Source organism: Scyliorhinus torazame, chromosome 4, assembly GCF_047496885.1.
Source record: "Scyliorhinus torazame isolate Kashiwa2021f chromosome 4, sScyTor2.1, whole genome shotgun sequence".
Taxonomy (NCBI): Eukaryota; Metazoa; Chordata; class Chondrichthyes; order Carcharhiniformes; family Scyliorhinidae; genus Scyliorhinus; species Scyliorhinus torazame.
Genome location: NC_092710.1, coordinates 194,419,226 through 194,440,477, shown reverse-complemented (window position 1 = coordinate 194,440,477; position 21,252 = coordinate 194,419,226). Strand labels below are relative to the sequence as shown.

General features: G+C 52.7%; 1 protein-coding gene across 1 annotated transcript in view; it reads left to right on the top strand.

The window, feature by feature from the left end:
* LOC140410672 (tyrosine-protein kinase Src42A) overlaps nucleotides 1-21,010 on the top strand; it is a 105,033-nt gene extending 84,023 nt beyond the window's left edge. The window contains exons 7-9 of the mRNA XM_072499053.1: nucleotides 8,783-8,936; nucleotides 13,973-14,104; nucleotides 19,075-21,010. Coding sequence (XP_072355154.1) covers nucleotides 8,783-8,936; nucleotides 13,973-14,104; nucleotides 19,075-19,268 — 480 coding nt within the window. The 3' untranslated portion in view covers nucleotides 19,269-21,010. The remainder of the gene's footprint in view (nucleotides 1-8,782; nucleotides 8,937-13,972; nucleotides 14,105-19,074) is intronic.
* Nucleotides 21,011-21,252: the final 242 nt, after the last annotated feature.

Sequence of the window (21,252 nt, the reverse complement as noted above, 5' to 3'; positions counted from 1 at the left end):
GGAATATGGCAGCTCGGAGGATAAGCAGGAGCATTTGGCTCATCCTGGGCGGGATTCTCCGCAATCGGCGCGATGTCCGCCGACAGGCGCCAAAAACGGCACGAATCAGTCCGGCATCGGTGCCGTCCCAAAGGTGCGGAATTCTCCGCATTTTGGGGGGCTGAGCCCTCACCTTGAGGGGCTAGGCCCGAGCCGGATTGATTTCCGCCCCGCCAGCTGGCCGGAAAGGCCTTTGGTTCCCCGCCAGCTGGCGCGGAAATGACTTTGCCATGCGGCGCATGCGCGGGAGCGTCAGCGGCAACTCACGGCATCCCCGCGCATGCGCAGTGGAGGGGGTCTCTTCCACCTCCGCCATAGTGGAGACCATGGCGAAGGCGGAAGGAAATGAGTGCCCCCACGGCCCAGGCCTGCCCGCGGATCGGTGGGCCCCGATCGCGGGCCAGGCCACCGTGGGGGCACACCCCGGGGCCAGATCGCCCCACGCCCCCCCCCCCCCAGGACCCCGGAGCTCGCCCGCGCCGCCTTGTCCCGCCGTTCGAAAGGTGGTTCAATTCGCGCCGGCTGGCGTGGGTTGACAGCGGCAGGACTTCGGCCCATCACGGACCGGAGAATCGCCGGGGGATTTCCGCCGACCGGCGTGGCGCGATTCCCGCCCCCGCCGAATCTCCGGTGGCGGAGAATTCGGGACACGGCGGGGGCGGGATTCACGCCGACCCCCGGCGATTCTTCGACCCGGTGGGGGGTCGGAGAATCGTGCCCCCTAGTTCCAATAAAATCTCGTGACAAACGCTTTCAGGACCATTTTCTGGAAAGACTTCCTTTCAGGGCCATTGGTTAGGCTACTTAATTCTTGATACCATTGCGTGGAGCATGTAGGAGTGTATGCTTGTTCATTGGCATTTGAACATTAGTATGGAACCCAACAATTTAAACATAGTAGAAAAACTTCCACTTATTTTTGAAGGAAGTCAAAGCTGCCCATTTCAAAGTCCACTCGATAATCCAGACCAATGTGCAGCAAACAAAGACTGCCTTTCTGATTACTCAATTTAAAATACTACCTGTCTCAGCTTCTATAGTGAATGGGTAAAGTATTCATTGAAAATCATTGTGCAGTGTTAGGAACCTGATAGGGACCATTAACAAAATGCAAACACCCAGTACTCCACTGACAGAACTATGCCACAAGCTTTCATGTTTTTAACAAAAACAAATCTTATTGTGTATAAGAATAATTTTAAAAAGCAAACACTATTAACTTAACATGAGAGTTTATGATTATTAATGCCATAAACTCAGTTTTAATTTCTACTTCTTCCAGCCAACACCCCCAACTCGCCATCCCGTTCACCCCCCCCCTCCCCCCCGCCCCCCCCCCCCCCCCCCCCCCCACCCCCCACCCTCCATACACACATTCCAAGAATTTCCTTATAGATTAAAGCTATGCCTGGAATTTACTTTAGTCTCCTCAGTGGTCCAGCTATTTTCAGAGATAATATTTTATAGGGATCCTTCCATTCGTTTTTTGGCTAAGCAACCCTCCAATTTTTATTTAATACCTCATGGCTGTGGATGTCTCAGCTCCATGTCTTGGATACCCAAGTGCCTTCTCACAGCTTCAAAGCTAACTCTGCTAACAGATCTCCTGTTGCAAGTCTCTGTGAGGACACTGCAGATTTATTCCATGAACTGCAAACTATGTAAGTTTTCCAGCTGATTTTTCCCTCATGAAATCCAAACTAATCTTGAGCCATCCCACATTCGACATGGTGAACAATGAAGTTACTATTTTCTCTGCTTAAAGTGCAGGCCTGATGAACAATCATCTCAGATTGGTTCTCTCAATTCAGTGAAATGCAGTCTACACCAAAGAATAACTGCATCTCCTTCATTCTTATCAAATCAAGCATCAGGGGCGAAATTCTCCGTTATCGGCGCAAAATCCGCCGACCGGCGGCAAAAACGGCGCAAATCCCATCTGCATCACGCCGCCAAAAACGTTGCAAAGTCTCCGGCCCGGAATGGGCTAGCAGCGACGTGACGCTATCCGCGCTGGCTCACGTGGTTCACGCCATGCGGCGGCATATACGCAGCACGGCGTGACGGCTCATTAAGGACGTGCTGCTCCCCCCACCCGACCAGAACACCCGACCGGATGGCCGCCCGCCGCTCAGCCCTGAGGTTCCAGTCTAGTGACATTGAGGCGCTCCTGGACGCGGTGGAGCAGAGGAGGGACGCCCTGTATCCCGGGCACGGCCGCAGAGTTGCCCCACGCCACAGCCGGCGTCTATGGAGGGAGGTGGCAGAGGCCGTCACCGCTGTGGCCCTGACACCACGGACAGGCACCCAGTGCCACAAGAAGGTGAACGACCTCGTCAGAGCAGCCAGGGTGAGCCTCCACCCCCCTGCCCGATATCCATAATCCCCCATATCCCCCCTCCCCCCTCCCCCATATCCCCCCTCCCCCATATCCCCCATATCACCCCTCCCCATATCCCCCTCCCCATATCCCCCATATCCCCCCTCCCCCATATCCCCCCTCCCCCATATCCCCCATATCCCCCTCCCCATATCCCCCCTTCCCCATATCCTCCCTCCACCATATGCCCCATATCGCCCCTCCCCATATCCTCCATCCCCATATCCCCCCTCCCATATCCTCCATATCCCCCTCCCCCATATCCGCCTTCCCCCAAGTGAATCCAGCCCTAACCTTAACCTCTGCAATACACGCGCAACCAATGGCGTGCATTCATATACCTGTCTAACACTGTTGCCTTTTACCCCTGCCACCACCACCCCCCCCCACCCCCCACCCCCAGGAGAAACGCACACACAACACCAGGGAGCATGTGAGGACTGGAGGAGGCCCTGCTGATAAGAGGCCACTGACTGAACATGAGGGAAGGGCCCTGGAACTGGCTGGCGGACCTGAGGACCGGGAGGTTGCTGATGCAGAGGTCGGGGGCCCACCAGCAAGTGAGCCACCGACAGCCCGTCCCCATATCCCCCCTCCCCCATATCACCTGATCACTGCCTGTGTGTCTAACCATGCATGCTTCATTGTGTATCGCAGGAGAAAACGTCGAGGCACCCATCCCCGCAGATGCAGACCGCCCGCATGATGCCCCTCAGAGACCACTGGAGATGGAGAGACGCGGACCCTCTGGCATGCGACGCCCGCAGGATGCCCCTCGGAGACCACTGGAGATGGAGAGACCCGGACCCTCTGGCATGTGACGCCCGCAGGATGCCCCTTGGAGACCACTGGAGATGGAGAGACCCAGACCCTCTGGCATGCGACGCCCGCACGATGTCCCTTGGAGACCACGGGAGACGGAGAGACCTGGAGCAACAGGGAGACGACGCCCCCGTCTCGTGCGGGTGTGATGACGCAGGCATGTGCCACCCAGTGACGAGAGGGGCAGCCACAGGCCCCCGTCACAGCCGAGCCACGAAACCACTACCCAGGACACCACTACCCAGGACACCACTACCCAGGACACCCCTACCCAGGACACCACTACCCAGGAAACTGAAATACAGGACAGTGACACAGAGTGGATGGGCGGAGACGAACTGCCACCCCAAAGTGCCATGGACTCAGAGTGGGACGATGCGCACGACACAACGCCACTGCTGTCACCAACACCCTCCACCATCGCGGAGACGCTCATCTCGGTTGGGCACTTTAGTGATGAGGCGTCTGGTACATTCACTGGTGCGCACAACACAGCCGTCCCGGTACAGCAGGTGGAGGTAGGAGCAGCAGAGGGGCCGGGCGGTCGGAGGGCAGCCCAGCCCAAGCGAACATCTGCCGCCCAGATGGATCCCGGGTTCCTGGAGTTACCACACCCACACATAGATCCGATGCAACCACCGAACCGGAGACGAGCGAAGAGGGTGACGGCCGGCTTGCGGCGGCTGCAGTCGCAGGTGGAGGAGTCCACCCGCGTCCAGGAGCTGGGAGTGGTGCCGGTTATGCGTGCCACCCAGGCCGACACCGCACGGGTGGCGTCCGCAGTGGAGGCAATGGGTGCGACGGTGTCAGACATGGGGAACGGTTTGCGAGGCCTGGGGCTTTCCGTGCAGGCGGCGTCTGTGGCCCAGGACATGGCTGCCCTCTCACAGGAGGCCATGAGCCAGCGGCAGATGGCAGAGGCGCTCAACGCCATAGCCCAGTCTCTGCAGGCCATGGCCCAGTCTCTGCAGGCCATGGCCCAGTCTCAGCAGGCCATCGCTGAGGGCATCGGCGCCATTGCCCATGTGCGAGCCGGCGTCGCACAGTCACAGACAGGGTTTGCCAATCCCCTGAGCTCCATGGCTGAAAACCTGCAGACCCCTGTCGATACCAGCACGGGCCTCCAGGACTGGCAGCGCCAGATGTCGGGGGGGCATCGGATGGCCAGTCCGTTCGCATCCCCCACCCATGTAGAGGCCTGGGGGCCATCGGGCACCCCGAGGGAGGAGGAGGTGCTGTGGTCCGTCCCGGGCCCCCCTGTAGGGGAGGTCCCGGAACACCGCGACACCTCGGACTCCCCCCCCTTCCGTCCCAGGTGCATCGGGTGGGCAACGGGCAGGACAGGCTGGCAGCTCGCCATCCCAGTCGCCTGGGCCGCAGCCTGGCCCATCTAGGCCAGGACGCCCCAGGAAACGGCCGCCAAAGGGATCCGGTGTCAGAGGGCAGGAATCACAGGAGTCCACCTCCAGTTCTGCTGTACCGTCTGGGGAACCACGTAGACGTAGTCATAGGGTCCGTAAGGCCAAACAACTAGACACTGAGTAAGTTGGCACGGGTGCAGGGCACAGATGAGTTTTAGGGGCTAGGGCACGTGCATGAACTCCTTTGGTTATTAAAGTCAATGTTACACCTACAGAAGCTGCCTTTGTGCTCTGTCCAAAGCGTGTGGGGGTGTCATGTACGTTGAGCGCAAGTGTGTGTGTGAGGGGTGGTCTTACCTCAGCCCCAGGTGAGTCTGCCCCCTTCCCCCTGGGCCGCCATCAACATCCCCCCGGGCAGAGGACGGGACCGTGCGCTGCAGTGTCACAGCCGCATGCAGGGATGGTCCAGGTGGATGGTGGTACTGTGGCCATGGGTCAGACATAGTCCAACGATGTGGAGCCAGGAGCTCATCGCAGGGCGGGTTGTCATCATCCTCCATGGCCTGCAATAGACACGCGTCCACCGGCAACTGTGTGAGCCCGGCCGTTGTGCCGCAGGTGGATCGGCAATGGGGGGGTGGTGTGCATGCGGGTGGGGTGGGTGGGGTTGGGGAGGGGGGGTGAGGGTGCTGGGTGGGTGGATGGGTGGAGGGTGTGGGTGGTCGGCTGTTGCCATGGTGTGCAGTCTGTGGCCATACTACCCGATTCCCACGCCCATCTAGTCAGTGAGGCGGGCGGCTATCAGCCTGTCCCGTGCCCGCTGGCCCAGCCGGTAACGGTGGACAGCCACCCGCCCGCGTCTAGCCCATCTGCCCTGACCATTGCCCCCATCCCCCTCATCTGAAGAGGACTGCGCCTCTTCCTGCTGCTCCTCCACTCCGCCCTCCTCTGCCTGCGGCACATCGCCCCTCTGCTGGGCTATATTGTGCAGGACGCAGCACACCACAATGATGCGGCCGACCCTATCTGACCGATACTGGAGGGCGCCCCCAGAGAGGTCCAGGCACCTGAAACGCATCTTCAGCACGCCAAAGCACCTCTCTATCACTCCCCTTGTCGCTACATGGGCATCATTGTAGCGGTTCTCAGCCTCATTGCGTGTCCTCCGTATAGGCGTCATCAGCCACGATCGCAATGGGTAGCCCCTGTCGCCCAGCAACCAGCCCCTCAGCCGAGGATGGCGTCCCTCGTACATGCCGGTGATGTATGACCGCGACAACACGTATGAGCCGTGTACACTGCCCGAGTAACGGGCGCAGACGTGCAGGATCATCATGCGGTGGTCGCAGACCACCTGTATGTTCATCGAATAGGTCCCCTTCCTATTGGTGAACACGGCCCTGTTATCTGCAGGTGGCCGCATGGCGACGTTCATCCCATCAATCGCGCCCTGGACCATGGGGAACCCGGCCACGGCAGAGAAGCCCACGGCCCGGGCATCTTGGCTGGCCCGGTCCATAGGGGAGCTGATGTAGCGGTGCGCCATGGCATATAGGGCATCTGTCACTGCCCGGATGCACCGGTGCACCGATGTCTGCGATATGCCGGACAGGTCCCCACTCGGTGCCTGGAATGACCCCGTTGCATAAAAGTTCAGGGCCACCGTAACCTTGACGGACACGGGGAGAGGGTGTCCCCCGCCAGTGCCACGCGGTGACAGGTGTGCCAGCAGGTGGCAGATGTGTGCCACGGTTTCCCAGCTCATCCGGAGTCTCCTCCTGCATTCCCGGTCCGTGAGGTCCTGGTATGACTGCCGGGGCCGGTACACACGGGGCGCCCTCGGGTGCCTCCGTTGCCGTGGGGCCGCGACGTCCTCCTCCCCCTCCTCGTCCTGTCGGTCAGGTGTCCCTCCAGCCTGGTCGGCTGCCGCCTGCCCCTCTGCGGCAGCCTGCGCCGTCTCTCTGGCACGCTCCTCCTCCTCCTCCTCATCCAGGGCAACATGGACATTAGCGGCTGCCGCCACGGCAGCCAACATCGCTGGCTGATCGGAAAACATGACGGCCTGGGGGGGGGGGGGGACGATGGCATGTAATCATTGCCCATACCCCCTCCCCACCCCAGCCAGGTGGCATGGACCGCATGGGTCCAACTGTTGGAGGCTGGCACCTGGCCAGGTGGACCAACTCACTTGCCCCCCCCCCCCCCACGTTCCTCCCCGGCACGGACCCCGTCCCCCCATCCACCTCCCCGGCACGGACCCCATCCTCCTCCCCGGCACGGACCCCATCCCCCTCCCCGGCACGGACCCCCCGCCATCCTCCTCCCCGGCACGGCCCCCCCCCCATCCCCCTCCCCGGCACGGACCCCATCCTCCTCCCCGGCACGGCCCCCCCCATCATCCCCCTCCCCGGCATGGACCCCATCCTCCTCCCCGGCACGGACCCCATCCTCCTCCCCGGCACGGGCCCCCCCCCATCCCCCTCCCCGGCATGGACCCCATCCTCCTCCCCGCAACGGGCCCCCCCCCCATCCCCCTCCCCGGCACGGACCCCATCCCCCTTCCCGGCACGGACCCCATCCTCCTCCCCGGCACGGCCCCCCCCCCCATCCCCCTCCCCGGCACGGACCCCATCCTCCTCCCCGGCACGGACCCCACCCCCCTCCCCGGCACGGACCCCCAGCCATCCCCCTCCCCAGCACGGGCCCCCCCCTATCCCCCTCCCCGGCACGGACCCCATCCTCCTCCCCGGCACGGACCCCGTCCCCCCATCCCCCTCCCCGGCACGGACCCCATCCTCCTCCCCGGCACGGACCCCGTCCCCCCCATCCCCCTCCCGGGCACGGACCCCATCCTCCTCCCCAGGACTCACCCCCCCTCCCGGCACTCCCCCGGAGCCCAGACCACTCTAACCACCTGCCCTGCCACACACACACACACAAAACCCTACACACACCTCTCCCCCACACATTCAGACTGCGGCCACGCCATCGCCTCTCCTGCGGCCAACCCCCCAGGCCGTCACCCACCTCCACGTTGGTCGGCGTAAACCTTGAGCACTGGTTGACGCCGATTGAAAGGTGGTTTGATTTACGCCGACGTGACCCGTCATCACGTTGGCGGGACTTCGGCCCATCCGGACAGGAGGATATCGGCAGCCCCAAAATCCATTGCCTTGCACCCACCCGTGCCATTCTCCGGGGTGTGCGGCGCCATTGACGTCCCGCCGACTTTTCTCCCTTCGGAGACTTCGGCGGGCGGCGGGGGCGGAATTCACGGCGGCCAACAGCCATTCTCCGACCCGCTGGGGGGTCGGAGAATCTCGCCCCAGGTTCTGGCTCCCACTGGCCCTCCATGTTTAACACAGATTCTGTGTGCTGCTGGTCCCACAGAGATACTTTCCGAGAGATCCTTCCCCTATCCTCTTCCAAGCTGACTGACTGAAGGCTGTTCTCAAATTGAACTGACTGCTTTCTGAGCAAGCTGCCAGTTAATTTTAAACAAAAGGAACTTCTAGCCCCACAGCTCGTTTCTATGACAACATGGCTTGCTTTGGGATGGTCTCAAACTGAAAGGCAAATGAATCATTTAACACAACACTTTGGCCAGGGTTTTACAGCCCTGCCACAATGTGTCTCCCACCAGCGGATGCGGCAGACCATTTAATTTCCTATTTACTTCGACAGGACTGCAATATACCATGCGGAGGTAAGGGCTGCAAAATCCCCACCTTTGATCCTACAATGCATATGAATATTTTCTACCTCTTATGGAGACAACTGCCCTTTCTCCAGATTCCCTGGTTCCACTAAGAGGCCCAGATACGGATCACCCATTTTTCACTATCAACTGTGACCTTGTAAGATAAACGCAGGGAGCTTGTGAGTGAAGTAAAGCCAGGCTGTTCTGAGTGCATTTACTTCAGAGTTGTTGTTATCAATTTCTCAACTCAGATGCCCTCATTTTTCTACAGTTAAAATGTTATTTCCTAAAAGTAAAAGTTACATTCTAAAACTTATGATTTATGAACTGAATATTAGCAACAATGTACTTTGTCTTCTCTCCTCTTGCATTTAAAGTCTTGAGGATAACAGATTATTTTTGGATTCATAGTTAAGAATGTTTTTACATTTTCAAAATGTGGTAAATTAATGGTTCTAGGGCAATATTTTCAATTTTTAGATTGCAGAAGGAATGACGTACCTTGAGGAGAAATGTTACATTCACCGGGATCTGCGAACTGAAAACATCCTCCTTACAGAGATGCTGTCTTGTAAGATTGCTGACTTTGGCCTTGCACGATTGCTTGAGAATGGTCAATGCAGGTTATCACTTGGTAATGGCAATACGAATCGAATTAACTACAAGTGTGGTCAAATATATTTGGAGAAGTGCGTCTATTTTATGTTTGTGCATTAATCATTTAGGCACAGAGGAAAATTAGCAAGCAAGATCATAACGAGGCTCGCAAATATTCCCTCTATTCAATAAAAAATAGATTTAGGGCGGGATTTACTGGCTTTAACGCCGGCGGGAAATTCGGGTCCCACACCAGAGCACGGGTTTCCCGATGGCGAGAGGTGCTGTCACTGGGACGTCCCGTTGACAATGGAGGGGTCGGTAGATTCCGTTGCCGGGCCGCCTCCGCGGCGGAAAAACACGCGGCGGGGTCGTCGGTAAATCCCGCCCTTAAACTCCCTTAGCCTCTGAATCTTTCCACTAATGATGATCGGTTCCTCAGAAGATTATCGCTGACAGCAGGTAGGAGCAAGATGTATGAAGTGCCCAAAACACTCCTAATGCTGTAATACAAAAACTTTAAATGAGTGTAATGACTCCACACAACATTTGAAACCATGACTTATTAATAAATGCCTCCATGAAAAACCACAGGCAAAACCCCACGTTTCTGCCCAAACCTCAACTCAAACCCCTCAGGATTTGGTTGTTACCCGTAATCTATCTTTAAACCTCAGCCCTAATATCCCTTGGATCTGGCTAACATTTAGAACTCCGCACAGAGTTGGACCTCCCGGTGGAAGCTGCAGGTCCGTGACTCAGCTTCACCATTCCTAACTCTCCGTGGTGACTGCTGTGGAAGACCCAACTGTCTTGGCCTTCTTATTACAAAACTTTACCAAAAATATCAAAGCATATTTCTTGGAGACTTTCTATTTGGATCGTCAGTGCTTAGCACCCTTTAATCTCTTTTAGTCTTGTTGCTGCCTTTCCCGACAAACCATTGACCACAATGTTGTTTCCATGACTGAAGCATGGACCCCATTCAGGTGTGATGTCTCTGGCGCCCAAGTTTTTTAAAATGTTTTTATTAAGGATTTTCAATATTATCCGGACGTGAACATACATCAAAAACAAAAATATATATACATCGGTCGTCTTCCATTATTATTGGTTGTCTTTCGTTATTTACCTATGGAAGCTAAAGAAATTTGGCATTCTGCATCAAATCTCACAAACTTCTCCAGATGTGCAATAGAGAGCATCCTATCCGGCTGCATCACAGCCTGGTATGGCAACTGCTCGGTCCAATATCGTAAGAAACTGCAGAGTGTGGTGAACTCAGCCCAGCGCATCACACAAGCTTGCCACCCCACATTAATTCTGTATACACCTCCCCTGCTGCCTCAGGAAGGCAGACAGTATTATCAGAGACCCCTCCCACCCAGGCATTGCCTTCTTCCAGACCCTTCCATCAGGCAGAATGTACAGAAGTCTGAAGACCCGCACATCCAGACATAGGAACAGCTTCTTCCCCACAGCTACTAGACTCGTGAACGACTCTCCTTTGGACTGTTCTGTTCCCTGTAAGATGCCCTATGCTGCTCTTGCTCATTTATTTGCTTTGTTTGGCCCCTTGTTCCGCAATGTAACCAATCTGTTTGTCGATGTCCCATTTGTCAATGTTTTCTGTTGATTATTCTCTTTGTCTACTATGTACATATTGTGTACATTCCCTCGGCCACAGAAAAATACTTTTCACTGTACGTCAGTACATGTGACAACTGTTGCTAACTTTTGCCTTAGTTTAATTGCTCTGTTTTATCACCTTTGCTCTTGAGTCACCAGGTATCTTTATGATACCGCCACGTGGTTCAAGTCCGTGTAATGATCAATAATCCAATACACTGCTTAGTAAGATTTAAATCAAAGCACATTTATTATACACAGTAATCACTACTCATGCATAAATTCTACGTCTAAGCTACTTCTACAACTAACAGGCCAATACTTAACTTGGAACTGGCCCACCAGGTCAGGGAAACGAATGGCCTTTAGTTCGGGTTCTGAGCCTGCGGGATTCGAAGTTGGTACAGATTGGTAGCTAGGAGCGCCTACCTCGTAGTGAGCGTTGAAGTAAGACTTACTGGATTTCAGCGATGACTGGACCGGTCACTGTCAAGGGTTGGTTCGCGTTGCTGAGTGACCCGGTCAAGAAGAACGATTTGAACTTGGACTCTATTCTTATAGTCCCCAGGGGCTTCCCGCCTTTCGGGGCGGACTCTGTACCTGGTTCCAAGTGATTGGACTTTGTCCCAATCACTTGGTTCATTATTCTCCAATGCTGGAGCGATTCCTTGATCGATGGGCGGTCTTGAGGTGGTCGTTCACCTCCCTTTGTGTAGGCTTCTGCTGGCGCCGACGAGTCTGGGTTGGCTTTGTGTGTCTAAAATGTTGCACATTGTTCCCGGGGATTGCTCATTACTATGCAGGTGGCTGGTGTTTTGTTGTGCTGATGGTTACTGGTATCGATCTTGTCTGGCCTTCCCAGAGCAGAATACACAGTCTACCTGCAGCTGCTCGTTTTAGTCCTGTTGGCTGATTTTCCCATCATCCTTTGGTGTTCGCCATTTTAAATCGGGGTTAGCCATTCTAAATCGGGAGTTAGCCATTTTAACTGGCTACACAATAAATCAAATCAAATCATTTACAACAGTTACAGCTTCTTGTTTTACGTTCACCAGTAGGTGTTTATTTCTAGCTGGTTGTCTGCTTCACTCTCCCTATTTCTTCCTGACGTTCCCCATCCCGCCCACTTCTAATCGTCTGTCATGCCCTCTTCCCTCATCAGCTCTTATTTCCTGTTCCTGTTGGATTGACATGATGTGTATTTTGCTATTTGCTGGGCATAGTTGGGCTCCATGCCTCTCTATTCACCTTTTTAAAAATCCCTTTTTACCTCGGAATCAGGAGCGGCACCTGTTTGACGCAGGTATCGCATGCTACACTCCCTCTGAAATGGCGTCATCGTGGCGAGCACCGCACACCGTTGGGACGGCCTCAGTACGTCACTTGAAGGTGCCCCCCCCCCGATGCTCCGCCCCCAATGGACTGAGTTCACGACAGTGCGTGGGGCATGTGGTCCCAACTGTGCGGGAACCCAGCATGGTGGCAGCCGTACCTCTGGCTGGGGGACTGGAGGGGGTTGGCCAGTGGGTGGCCAAGGGGGCATTATCTGGCAGGTCTGGTCCGCGCATGGCCGGCACCTTGTTGTACTGGGCGACCGCTGCAGATTGTTGCCGTGCGCATGCGCGGCCATGGACCCGGTAATTCTTCAGCCATTTATTTTGTGGAGGCCGGGCGTTTTACGTGGTACGGCTGCTAGCCCCTCACCAGTCACAGCACTAGCAGGAGGATGAAAATACCTCAAAATGACCCACTTACATCCTATTAAAGACCGGACACATGGGGCGGGATTCTTCGGAAACCGGCGGGGCGGGCAACTCTGGCGCGAAGGAGTGGCGTTAACCACTCCGGCATCGGGCCGCCCCGAAGGTGCAGAATCCTCCACACCTTCAGGGGCTAGGCCGGCACCGGAGTGTTTGGCACCGCGCCGGCCAGTACGGAAGGGGCTTGGCGCCACGGCAACCGCCGCCGAAGGGCCTCCGCCAGCCGGTGCGAGTTGGCGCATGCGCGGGAGAGCCAGCATGTGCTGGCGTCATCCCAGCGCATGCGCGGGGAGTGTTCATCTCGGCGCCAGCCATCGCGGACTGTTACACCAGCCGGCGTGGAGGAATAGAGTGCCCCCACGGCACAGGCCCGGTGGGCTCTGATCGTGGGCCAGGCCACCATGGGGGCACCCCCCCCGGGGCCAGATTCCCCCGCGACCCCCCGAGGTCCCCGGAGGCCGCCCGCGGAGCCAGGTCCCGGCGGTAAGTGCTTTTCATAACATACACCGGCGGGACCAACCTAAACGGGCGGCCACTTGGCCCATCATGGGCCGGAGAATCGCCGGGGGTGCCGCTGCCAGCGGCCGGCGACCGGCGCAGAGAGATTCCCGACCCCGCCAAATCCCCGGCGCCGGAGAATTTGGCAGCCGGCAGTGGGGGGGGGGGGGGGATTCACGCCGCCTCCTGGTGATTCTCCGACCCGGCGGGGGCTCGGAGAACCCCGCCCATGATTCTCTAAACCTCCATGATTCTCTCTTTTACTCAGCAGAAAGGACTAACTGCTCTTGATGTAGTCATTAGCTGTAATTCATACCTAGATGTTTATGAAGGTGGTTAATTTCACATCTGGGTACTTGATATCCATTCAAGCATGAAGGGAAACGAAAATAATCATTCAGATTAAAGGCTAGTAAAAGGTATTTCCCTGTAAAGTGAATAGAGGATTTGCAGATCAAACGGGGGTTTAAAGCCTTGTGATGTGATTTTGGCTTTCTATTAAGTTACAGAAACAGCTTTCCAGACATTTGAGTGAAAAGGGGTGATGTTTTTTCACTGTCGCTGCCTGGGCTGCTCTTTAGTTTCGAGGCAGGATTTACTGATGGTGGGGGTGTGTGTTGCTCTAGGTATGGAGGGTTCCCTGCTATGGGGGTTCCTTGTTATGGATGGTCACTGTTGGGGGTATCTCTGATGGGATTCTCTGGTGGGGGTCTCTGTTAGGGTGTCTGATGGGGGGTCTCTGGTGGGAGTCTCTGGTGTGGGGTTGGTGGGTGAGGTTGTTTACCCTCATGCATGCGTTCTGTGGCGGGGGGGGGGGTGAACCAACAATTCCCGGGGTGGAGAGATGATGCCCCAACTTGTCGAGGGCTGGGTTTGCATTGCGGGGGAAGAGGGGGGCCAGCCGCTGGACCTTGCTATCGGGCTGCCTGCTGAAAATGGCAACCCGATAGAGTGATTTGCAATAGAATCCCTTGCGATCCCTGCCATGAATAAATTTGCGTGACAAGGGATATTGGAGCCCTTCTGGGCATCACTCCCTGAGCTAGCGCAAAACAAAAGCAATTCAGCTCCGGCGGGAGAACATAAGTCTCCGGAACAGAGAATACAGCCCAATGTGAAGCAAAGGAAGTATTTTACAATCTTTATTCACCACCATTCTGAACATTCTATGCTCAATTTCCTACAGATATTAAAGTTCCCATAAAATGGATGGCACCAGAAATATTCATCAACAATATTTATACAACCAAGTCAGATGTCTGGTCTTTTGGAGTCTTGCTGACAGAGATAGTCACATTTGGTGACATGCCATTCCCAGGTACGATATTCGCTTCTACAGTACTGTGGGAATAGTTGACCTATCCAGCTATTTAATGTTAATATACAGTTTTGTTTATTCAAAGCAATCATATAAATGGATAAAACAAAGTATTTCCCCCCATCCTATTCCATAGCAATCAGCTCTATCTCGTTGAACCATGGTTGACAAGAGAGGTTGAATGTCTTGTTAAGAGGAAAAAGGAGACTTATGTAAGGCTGAGGAAACAAGGTTCAGACAGGGCGTTGGAGGGGTACAAGATAGCCAGGAAGGAACTGAAGAAAGGGATTAGGAGAGCTAAGAGAGGGCATGAACAATCTTTGGCGGGTAGGATCAAGGAAAACCCCAAGGCCTTTTACACATATGTGAGAAATATGAGACTGACTAGAGCGAGGGTAGGTCCGATCAAGGACAGTAGCGGGAGATTGTGTATTGAGTCTGAAGAGATAGGAGAGGTCTTGAACGAGTACTTTTCTTCTGCATTTACAAATGAGAGGGGCCATATTGTTGGAGAGGACAGTGTGAAACAGACCGGTAAGCGCGAGGAAATACTTGTTAGGAAGGAAGATGTGTTGGGCATTTTGAAAAACTTGAGGATAGACAAGTCCCCTGGGCCTGACGGGATATATCCAAGGATTCTATGGGAAGCAAGAGATGAAATTGCAGAGCCGTTGGCAATGATCTTTTCGTCCTCACTGTCAACAGGGGTGGTACCAGGGGATTGGAGAGCGGCGAATGTCGTGCCCATGTTCAAAAAAGGGAATAGGGATAACCCTGGGAATTACAGGCCAGTTAATCTTACTTCGGTGGTCGGCAAAGTCATGGAAAGGGTACTGAAGGATAGGATTTCTGAGCATCTGGAAAGACACTGCTTGATTAGGGATAGCCAGCACGGATTTGTGAGGGGTAGGTCTTGCCTTACAAGTCTTATTGAATTCTTTGAGGAGGTGACCAAGCATGTGGATGAAGGTAAAGCAGTGGATGTAGTGTACATGGATTTTAGTAAGGCATTTGATAAGGTTCCCCATGGTAGGCTTCTGCAGAAAGTAAGGAGGCATGGGATAGTGGGAAATTTGGCCAGTTGGATAACGAACTGGCTAACCGATAGAAGTCAGAGAGTGGTGGTGGATGGCAAATATTCAGCCTGGATCCCAGTTACCAGTGGCATACCGCAGGGATCAGTTCTGGGTCCTCTGCTGTTTGTGATTTTCATTAATGATTTGGATGAGGGAGTTGAAGGGTGGGTCAGTAAATTTGCAGACGATACGAAGATTGGTGGAGTTGTGGATAGTGAGGAGGGCTGTTGTCGGCTGCAAAGAGACATAGATAGGATGCAGAGCTGGGCTGAGAAGTGGCAGATGGAGTTTAACCCTGAAAAGTGTGAGGTTGTCCATTTTGGAAGGACAAATATGAATGCGGAATACAGGGTTAACGGTAGAGTTCTTGGCAATGTGGAGGAGCAGAGAGATCTTGGGGTCTATGTTCATACATCTTTGAAAATTGCCACTCAAGTGGATAGAGCTGTGAAGAAGGCCTATGGTGTGCTAACGTTCATTAACAGAGGGATTGAATTTAAGAGCCGTGAGGTGAAAACTTTGGTAAGGCCACATTTGGAGTACTGTGTACAGTTCTGGTCGCCTCATTTTAGGAAGGATGTGGAAGCTTTGGAAAAGGTGCAAAGGAGATTTACCAGGATGTTGCCTGGAATGGAGAGTAGGTCTTACGAGGAAAGGTTGAGGGTGCTAGGCCTTTTCTCATTAGAACGGAGAAGGATGAGGGGCGACTTGATAGAGGTTTATAAGATGGTCAGGGGAATAGATGAGTAGACAGTCAGAGACTTTTCCCCCGGGTGGAACAAACCATTACAAGGGGACATAAATTTAAGGTGAATGGTGGAAGATATAGGGGGGATGTCAGATGTAGGTTCTTTACCCAGAGAGTAGTGGGGGCATGGAATGCACTGCCTGTGGAAGTAGTCGAGTCGGAAACATTAGGGACCTTCAAGCAGCTATTGGATAGGTACATGGATTACGGTAAAATGATATAGTGTAGATTTATTTATTTGTTCTTAAGGGCAGCACAGTAGCATTGTGGATAGCACAATTGCTTCACAGCTCCAGGGTCCCAGGTTCGATTCCCAGCTTGGGTCACTGTCTGTGCGGAGTCTGCACGTTCTCCCCGTGTGTGCGTGGGTTTCCTCCGGGTGCTCCGGTTTTCTCCCACAGCCCAAAGATGTGCAGGTTAGGTGGATTGGCCATGATAAATTGCCCTTAGTGTCCAAAATTGCCCTTAGTGTTGGGTTGAGGTGTTGACTTTGGGTAGGGTGCTCTTTCCAAGAGCCGGTGCAGACTCAATGGGCTGAATGGCCTCCTTCTGCACTGTAAATTCAATGATAATCTATAATTAATCTAGGACAAAGGTTCGGCACAACATCGTGGGCCGAAGGGCCTGTTCTGTGCTGTATTTTCTATGTTCTATGTTCTATGTTGCTGAATAAATCAGTGTTGCTTACCTGGGTTGTGCAGAAGAATCCCAGGTCAGGATTCCAGAGGAAGGGGGCAATCCAAAGGGAAGTGTTAGCGTTCAAGGATAAGGGCTGCCATTAAATGTTCAAAAGAAGTTCTCGTACCAGCCTCCCCGAACAGGTGCCGGAATGTGGCGACTAGGGGCTTTTCACAGTAACTTCATTTGAAGCCTACTTGTGACAATAAGCGATTTTCATTTCATTTCATTTACAAAAGATGAAAAGCTAGGCTAATGGCTCTCATTTCAGTAGCCAAATGCTCAACAAACAAACTGGGAAAAATCCAGGTTTGTAAAATGTTTTCAATTAACAACCAGCGTGGTATCTAGCAAGACTAACTCATTCAAAAATAAAGTTGCGATTGGTAATGATTCCCTAATATCTTGAGTTTGCTTCTATCCAACAGCCAGCTTCTTGGGTAACTCTTAATTTTGAAGTAGTCATCCAGAACTTTATTCATGTGTATGCCAACTGATGCAGAAAAATTCCAAACAAAGACTCCATCATAATTATTCAGGGAGCTGCTTTCTGGCGCCAAATGCCCTTGGCACAATCACATGCTTTGAAAAAGAAAGCGGACTGGATTCTCCGATTGCCGAAATCGCGTTTGTCGATCAGCCGGAAAATCGACTTTTACGCCGGAATCGGGGGCGACGTCGTTTTTGCGATGCTCCACGCCCTCAAAAATGGCGTTCTTGAAGAACATCACCTGAGGCCCTCCCCCGATGCGCCACACCCGATATGCCGAGTCCTCGACAGCGTCGCTCACGTGTGCTCACACCTTTCGGGGACCTCGCGTGGCGGCTACGGACTGAGTCCAGCGCCTCCACAGTCGGGGGGGGGGGGGGGAGACCGTTGGCAGGCTGGGTCCGTGCACAGCTGACGCCATGTTGCACAGCGCAGCCGCCGCCATGTGCATGAGCGGCCATGGATCCAGCCATTCCGCGGCCATATCCGCAGGTAAAGACGGGGGCTTTATGCTGCGCGGCTGCTAGACACCCACCGGGCGGAGGATCGATGTGGGGCCGGCGTAAGACCAGACGGATCCTGCGGACATAGCCACAGGATCGGAAACTGCTGCCCCTGGTACCTGAACACATGTTTTAGTTAAAACGTGGATTGAAGGTTTTAAGCAAAATCTAAACATTAGAGCAAATTTCCATCTTGGAAAATTTGCATGGGAAGCTTGTTGGGTCGTGTCACCAGCCCCATTTCCCCCTCCCCACCTCCACTGTCCCTATTTCCCCAGTCACCCCAAACCGCCTTCCTCCCCACCTGCATCTTTCCTACTCTGTCGTTTATTCTCTCTCTTAATCCAATCTTTTTATCTTCTTTATTTCTCTGTCAGTACCAGATTTGACAATGAATTCATGCTTTCTAATTTGAACTTCATTTTAAGTCATTCCACTGTTTATTTCACAATCCAATTAGTTAAAGAGATTATATTTTCTTGTCCTTTTCACTCAGACCAGAGATTTGTTTCCCTAATTGCAGTGTTATCAGCCCGCACATCCAGCAACCTAGAGGACAAAAATGATTGTGCTTAGGGTTGCCAGCTAGGGCAAGTCTAACTTACCTAATTATGGGCACAGTAAGAAGTCTTACAACACCAGGTTAAAGTCCAACAGGTTTGTTTTGAATCACTAGTTGTTGGAGCACAGCTCCTTCACCAGGTGAGTGTTACCTAATTATAACCTATTTGCAATTCTAGTTGTTATGCTGGTCGCAATTTTAAATGTTGTTCAACCCAACACAGATATAAATTATGACATTACAACAGAGGGAAGTGGACTAAAAATGTGTTCACATAGTGCCACTTCAAAGCAGTGCCAGTTAAACTACATCCATAACCAGGGGCTTGCTGGCGATTACATGTACTACGTACATGGATTTCTGTTTAGTCTATGTAACACCACTTTAAAGAAGTGCTGAGTGAACAGCTTTTTAGCCCATGGAATCTGGTATATATAGTAAGAACAGAAATTGCTGGAAATACTTAGCTCAGGCAGCACCTATAGAGAGGGAAACAGGGTTCACCTTTCAGGTCAATGATCCATGATCTATCGTAAGTGCTGTAATTGGTATATGGTGGCACATTGGTTGGCACTGATGCCTCTCAGCGGCAGAAACCTAGGTTTGATTCTGGCCTTGGAAGACTGCCTGCATGGAGTTTACATGTTCTCCTATGGGTTTTCTCCCTGTGCTCCAGTTTCCATAAATTCAAGGATGTACAGGTTAGGCGGATTGGCCACGATCAATGCATTGGGTTACGAGGAAAAGGCAAGGGAATGGGCCTAGGTAGAGTGCTGGTTCACAGGGTCAGTGCGGACCCGATGGGCCGAATTCCTCCTTCTGCACTGTAGGGATTCTATGGATATTGCCATATGATATAATTCTTCCCCATTCATGTAAGGCATTTCAAAACTTTGTTTTTGATCTATACCAGATAAAGAGAACACAGAATTTGTTAAAGATTTAATGAATGGAGTCATGCCTCCTCCTGCTGGCTGCCCAGAAAGCTTCCATGATATGATGCTTCAGTGCTGGGAACAGGAATCGGAGAAGAGACCAACATTTAAACAACTGCAAAACACACTAATGAAGTGCAACCCAGTGCCAGAAACAGAAGAATTACGTTGATCAAAATAGAAACTCAGTGATGGGAACAAAGAAATGTCCTTGCATCATATCCTACTCTAATATGCACTAAATCTCAATTTAGCTTTGAACCTTACTCTGTCAAACCCGTCTTGACTTTTTCTTTATCTATTCCATCCCTGCTGATTCTTGGAAGCAAATTGTTGTAAATCTGAGTTCCTCATTTTGTAACAAGGAGTTTTACATTTATGGGAGTCAGACAAAGGAATTCTGCAGCATAAGCAAGATGGAGATAGTCTCATGCTAATCCTTTGTGGATTTTCATCTATAGAAATGATGTAAACTATTGAAAGGCGGCTTTAGAAGTTTGAAAGTACTTGTACAGAGAATAGGAATGTCAATGATCATAATGCCAAATGTTTTAAGGGATTCTGGTGCTTCCTGAATGTTAAAGAGGATGATGGACTACTTATCTACAGTGTGCTGAAGTTACTGAGAAAACACTGAGACTGCTAAACAAACTCGGTAACATCAGAAGGATGAGCCTTCATGTACCGGAGGTGTCACTGCGATATCCAGCAACAACGATGGCCCAATCATTATCAAAAGGAATTATCAAAGAATCCAAAATGTGGAAAAGTCACATCTTTAAATCAATATACAACGAATAGAACGGGCAAAACAATGTGTGGAACTCTGCCATCCTACCCGTGGGAGCAAAAGCCACCTTGCAATTCTACCAATGGCAGGTTAATGGTGGGCTGGTCTTTTCTCTGGGATAAACATAATTTGCATTAATTTGCATCTCATGAATGTTCATGAAAACAGCTGGCTGCAAGAATGCTGTCAGGCTTATCAATCTTGCATCACATCAGGAGGAAATTACATCATAAAACTCAACTGATCAAGAGTTACTTGCACAAGGCAGTCCTCGGTTCGCAAAAGACTTTGAGGCAGTGCAGCAGAGCCCACATGCCATAGTACTGCACTGCTCCTGATGAACTGTCACCACTCAGCCAGGGGCAGATTGGTTCCTGCCCTCCATCTCCATGCCGAGCTGGTCTTCATGGACAGCACAAAGCTGCTGGACCCATGGACCCTCCTGTATCACTGTCTCGGATCAGTACTGCACCTGGGATTGGGGAGTACAGAGTTCTCCTTCCCCCTGGTGCCACGCACCAGTGTCTATCCAGACAGCGCTGTGCTGAAGGACCCATACAATAAAGGACCGAAGTTCAACTAGGTGTGGTGCGATGCGAGGGGGGTGGGGGTGGTGGCCTGACAAAGGTGGGCAATGGGGAAGAAAGGCTATGCAAGGAGTGGAGAGCAAGGGTGTGGGCTCACCCAGGCAGGCAGAGGGGCAAGGAGGTGGATGAAAAAGATGAACAAGGGAAGGGAAGCTGGACCCACATAAGGCTGCTTGAAAAGGGGGTCAAAGGGATAGAACATTTTTTATTAGAAGGGAATGTACAAAGACTCCAGATGCAGTGGACAGAAGTCCAAGTGGGGCATAGGAGCTTGGCAGGTGATGGGTTAGGGGTGAGGGAGGGTAGTTTAATCGAGAAACAGACTTCTTCAGGCTTCTAGCCTTTTTCCTCTGGGTTGCTGACATCCTGCATGGATTGGTGAAGGAGAGAGTGATATGAGTTTGCTGGACTGGTATTTGAATATGGACCTTTGAATCCATCAGCTGACAGTGGGCAAGAAAATCAGCTGCTGGCCCATCAGGAGTTTCGGAGGGGAATTCACTTGTGCACAGTTAATGGAGTTCCAAGCGCAGAATCTGACATTCCAGCCAGTGGGAAAGGCACCACTGGAGCTGCCCACCACCGCACTTAGTCTAAAAATGGGAAAATTCTGCCCAATGAATTGGGTGGACTTCAATTTATCCCTTTCTTAATTGGAACTTATTTGATGTGGACATGAAAGTGAAGATGAGGTACAGTATGACTCTAATTAATGTATGTTACCAAAATCAGTGGATTCTACGGAAAAGAAGGGAATATCTAGAACACGGTAGCACAGT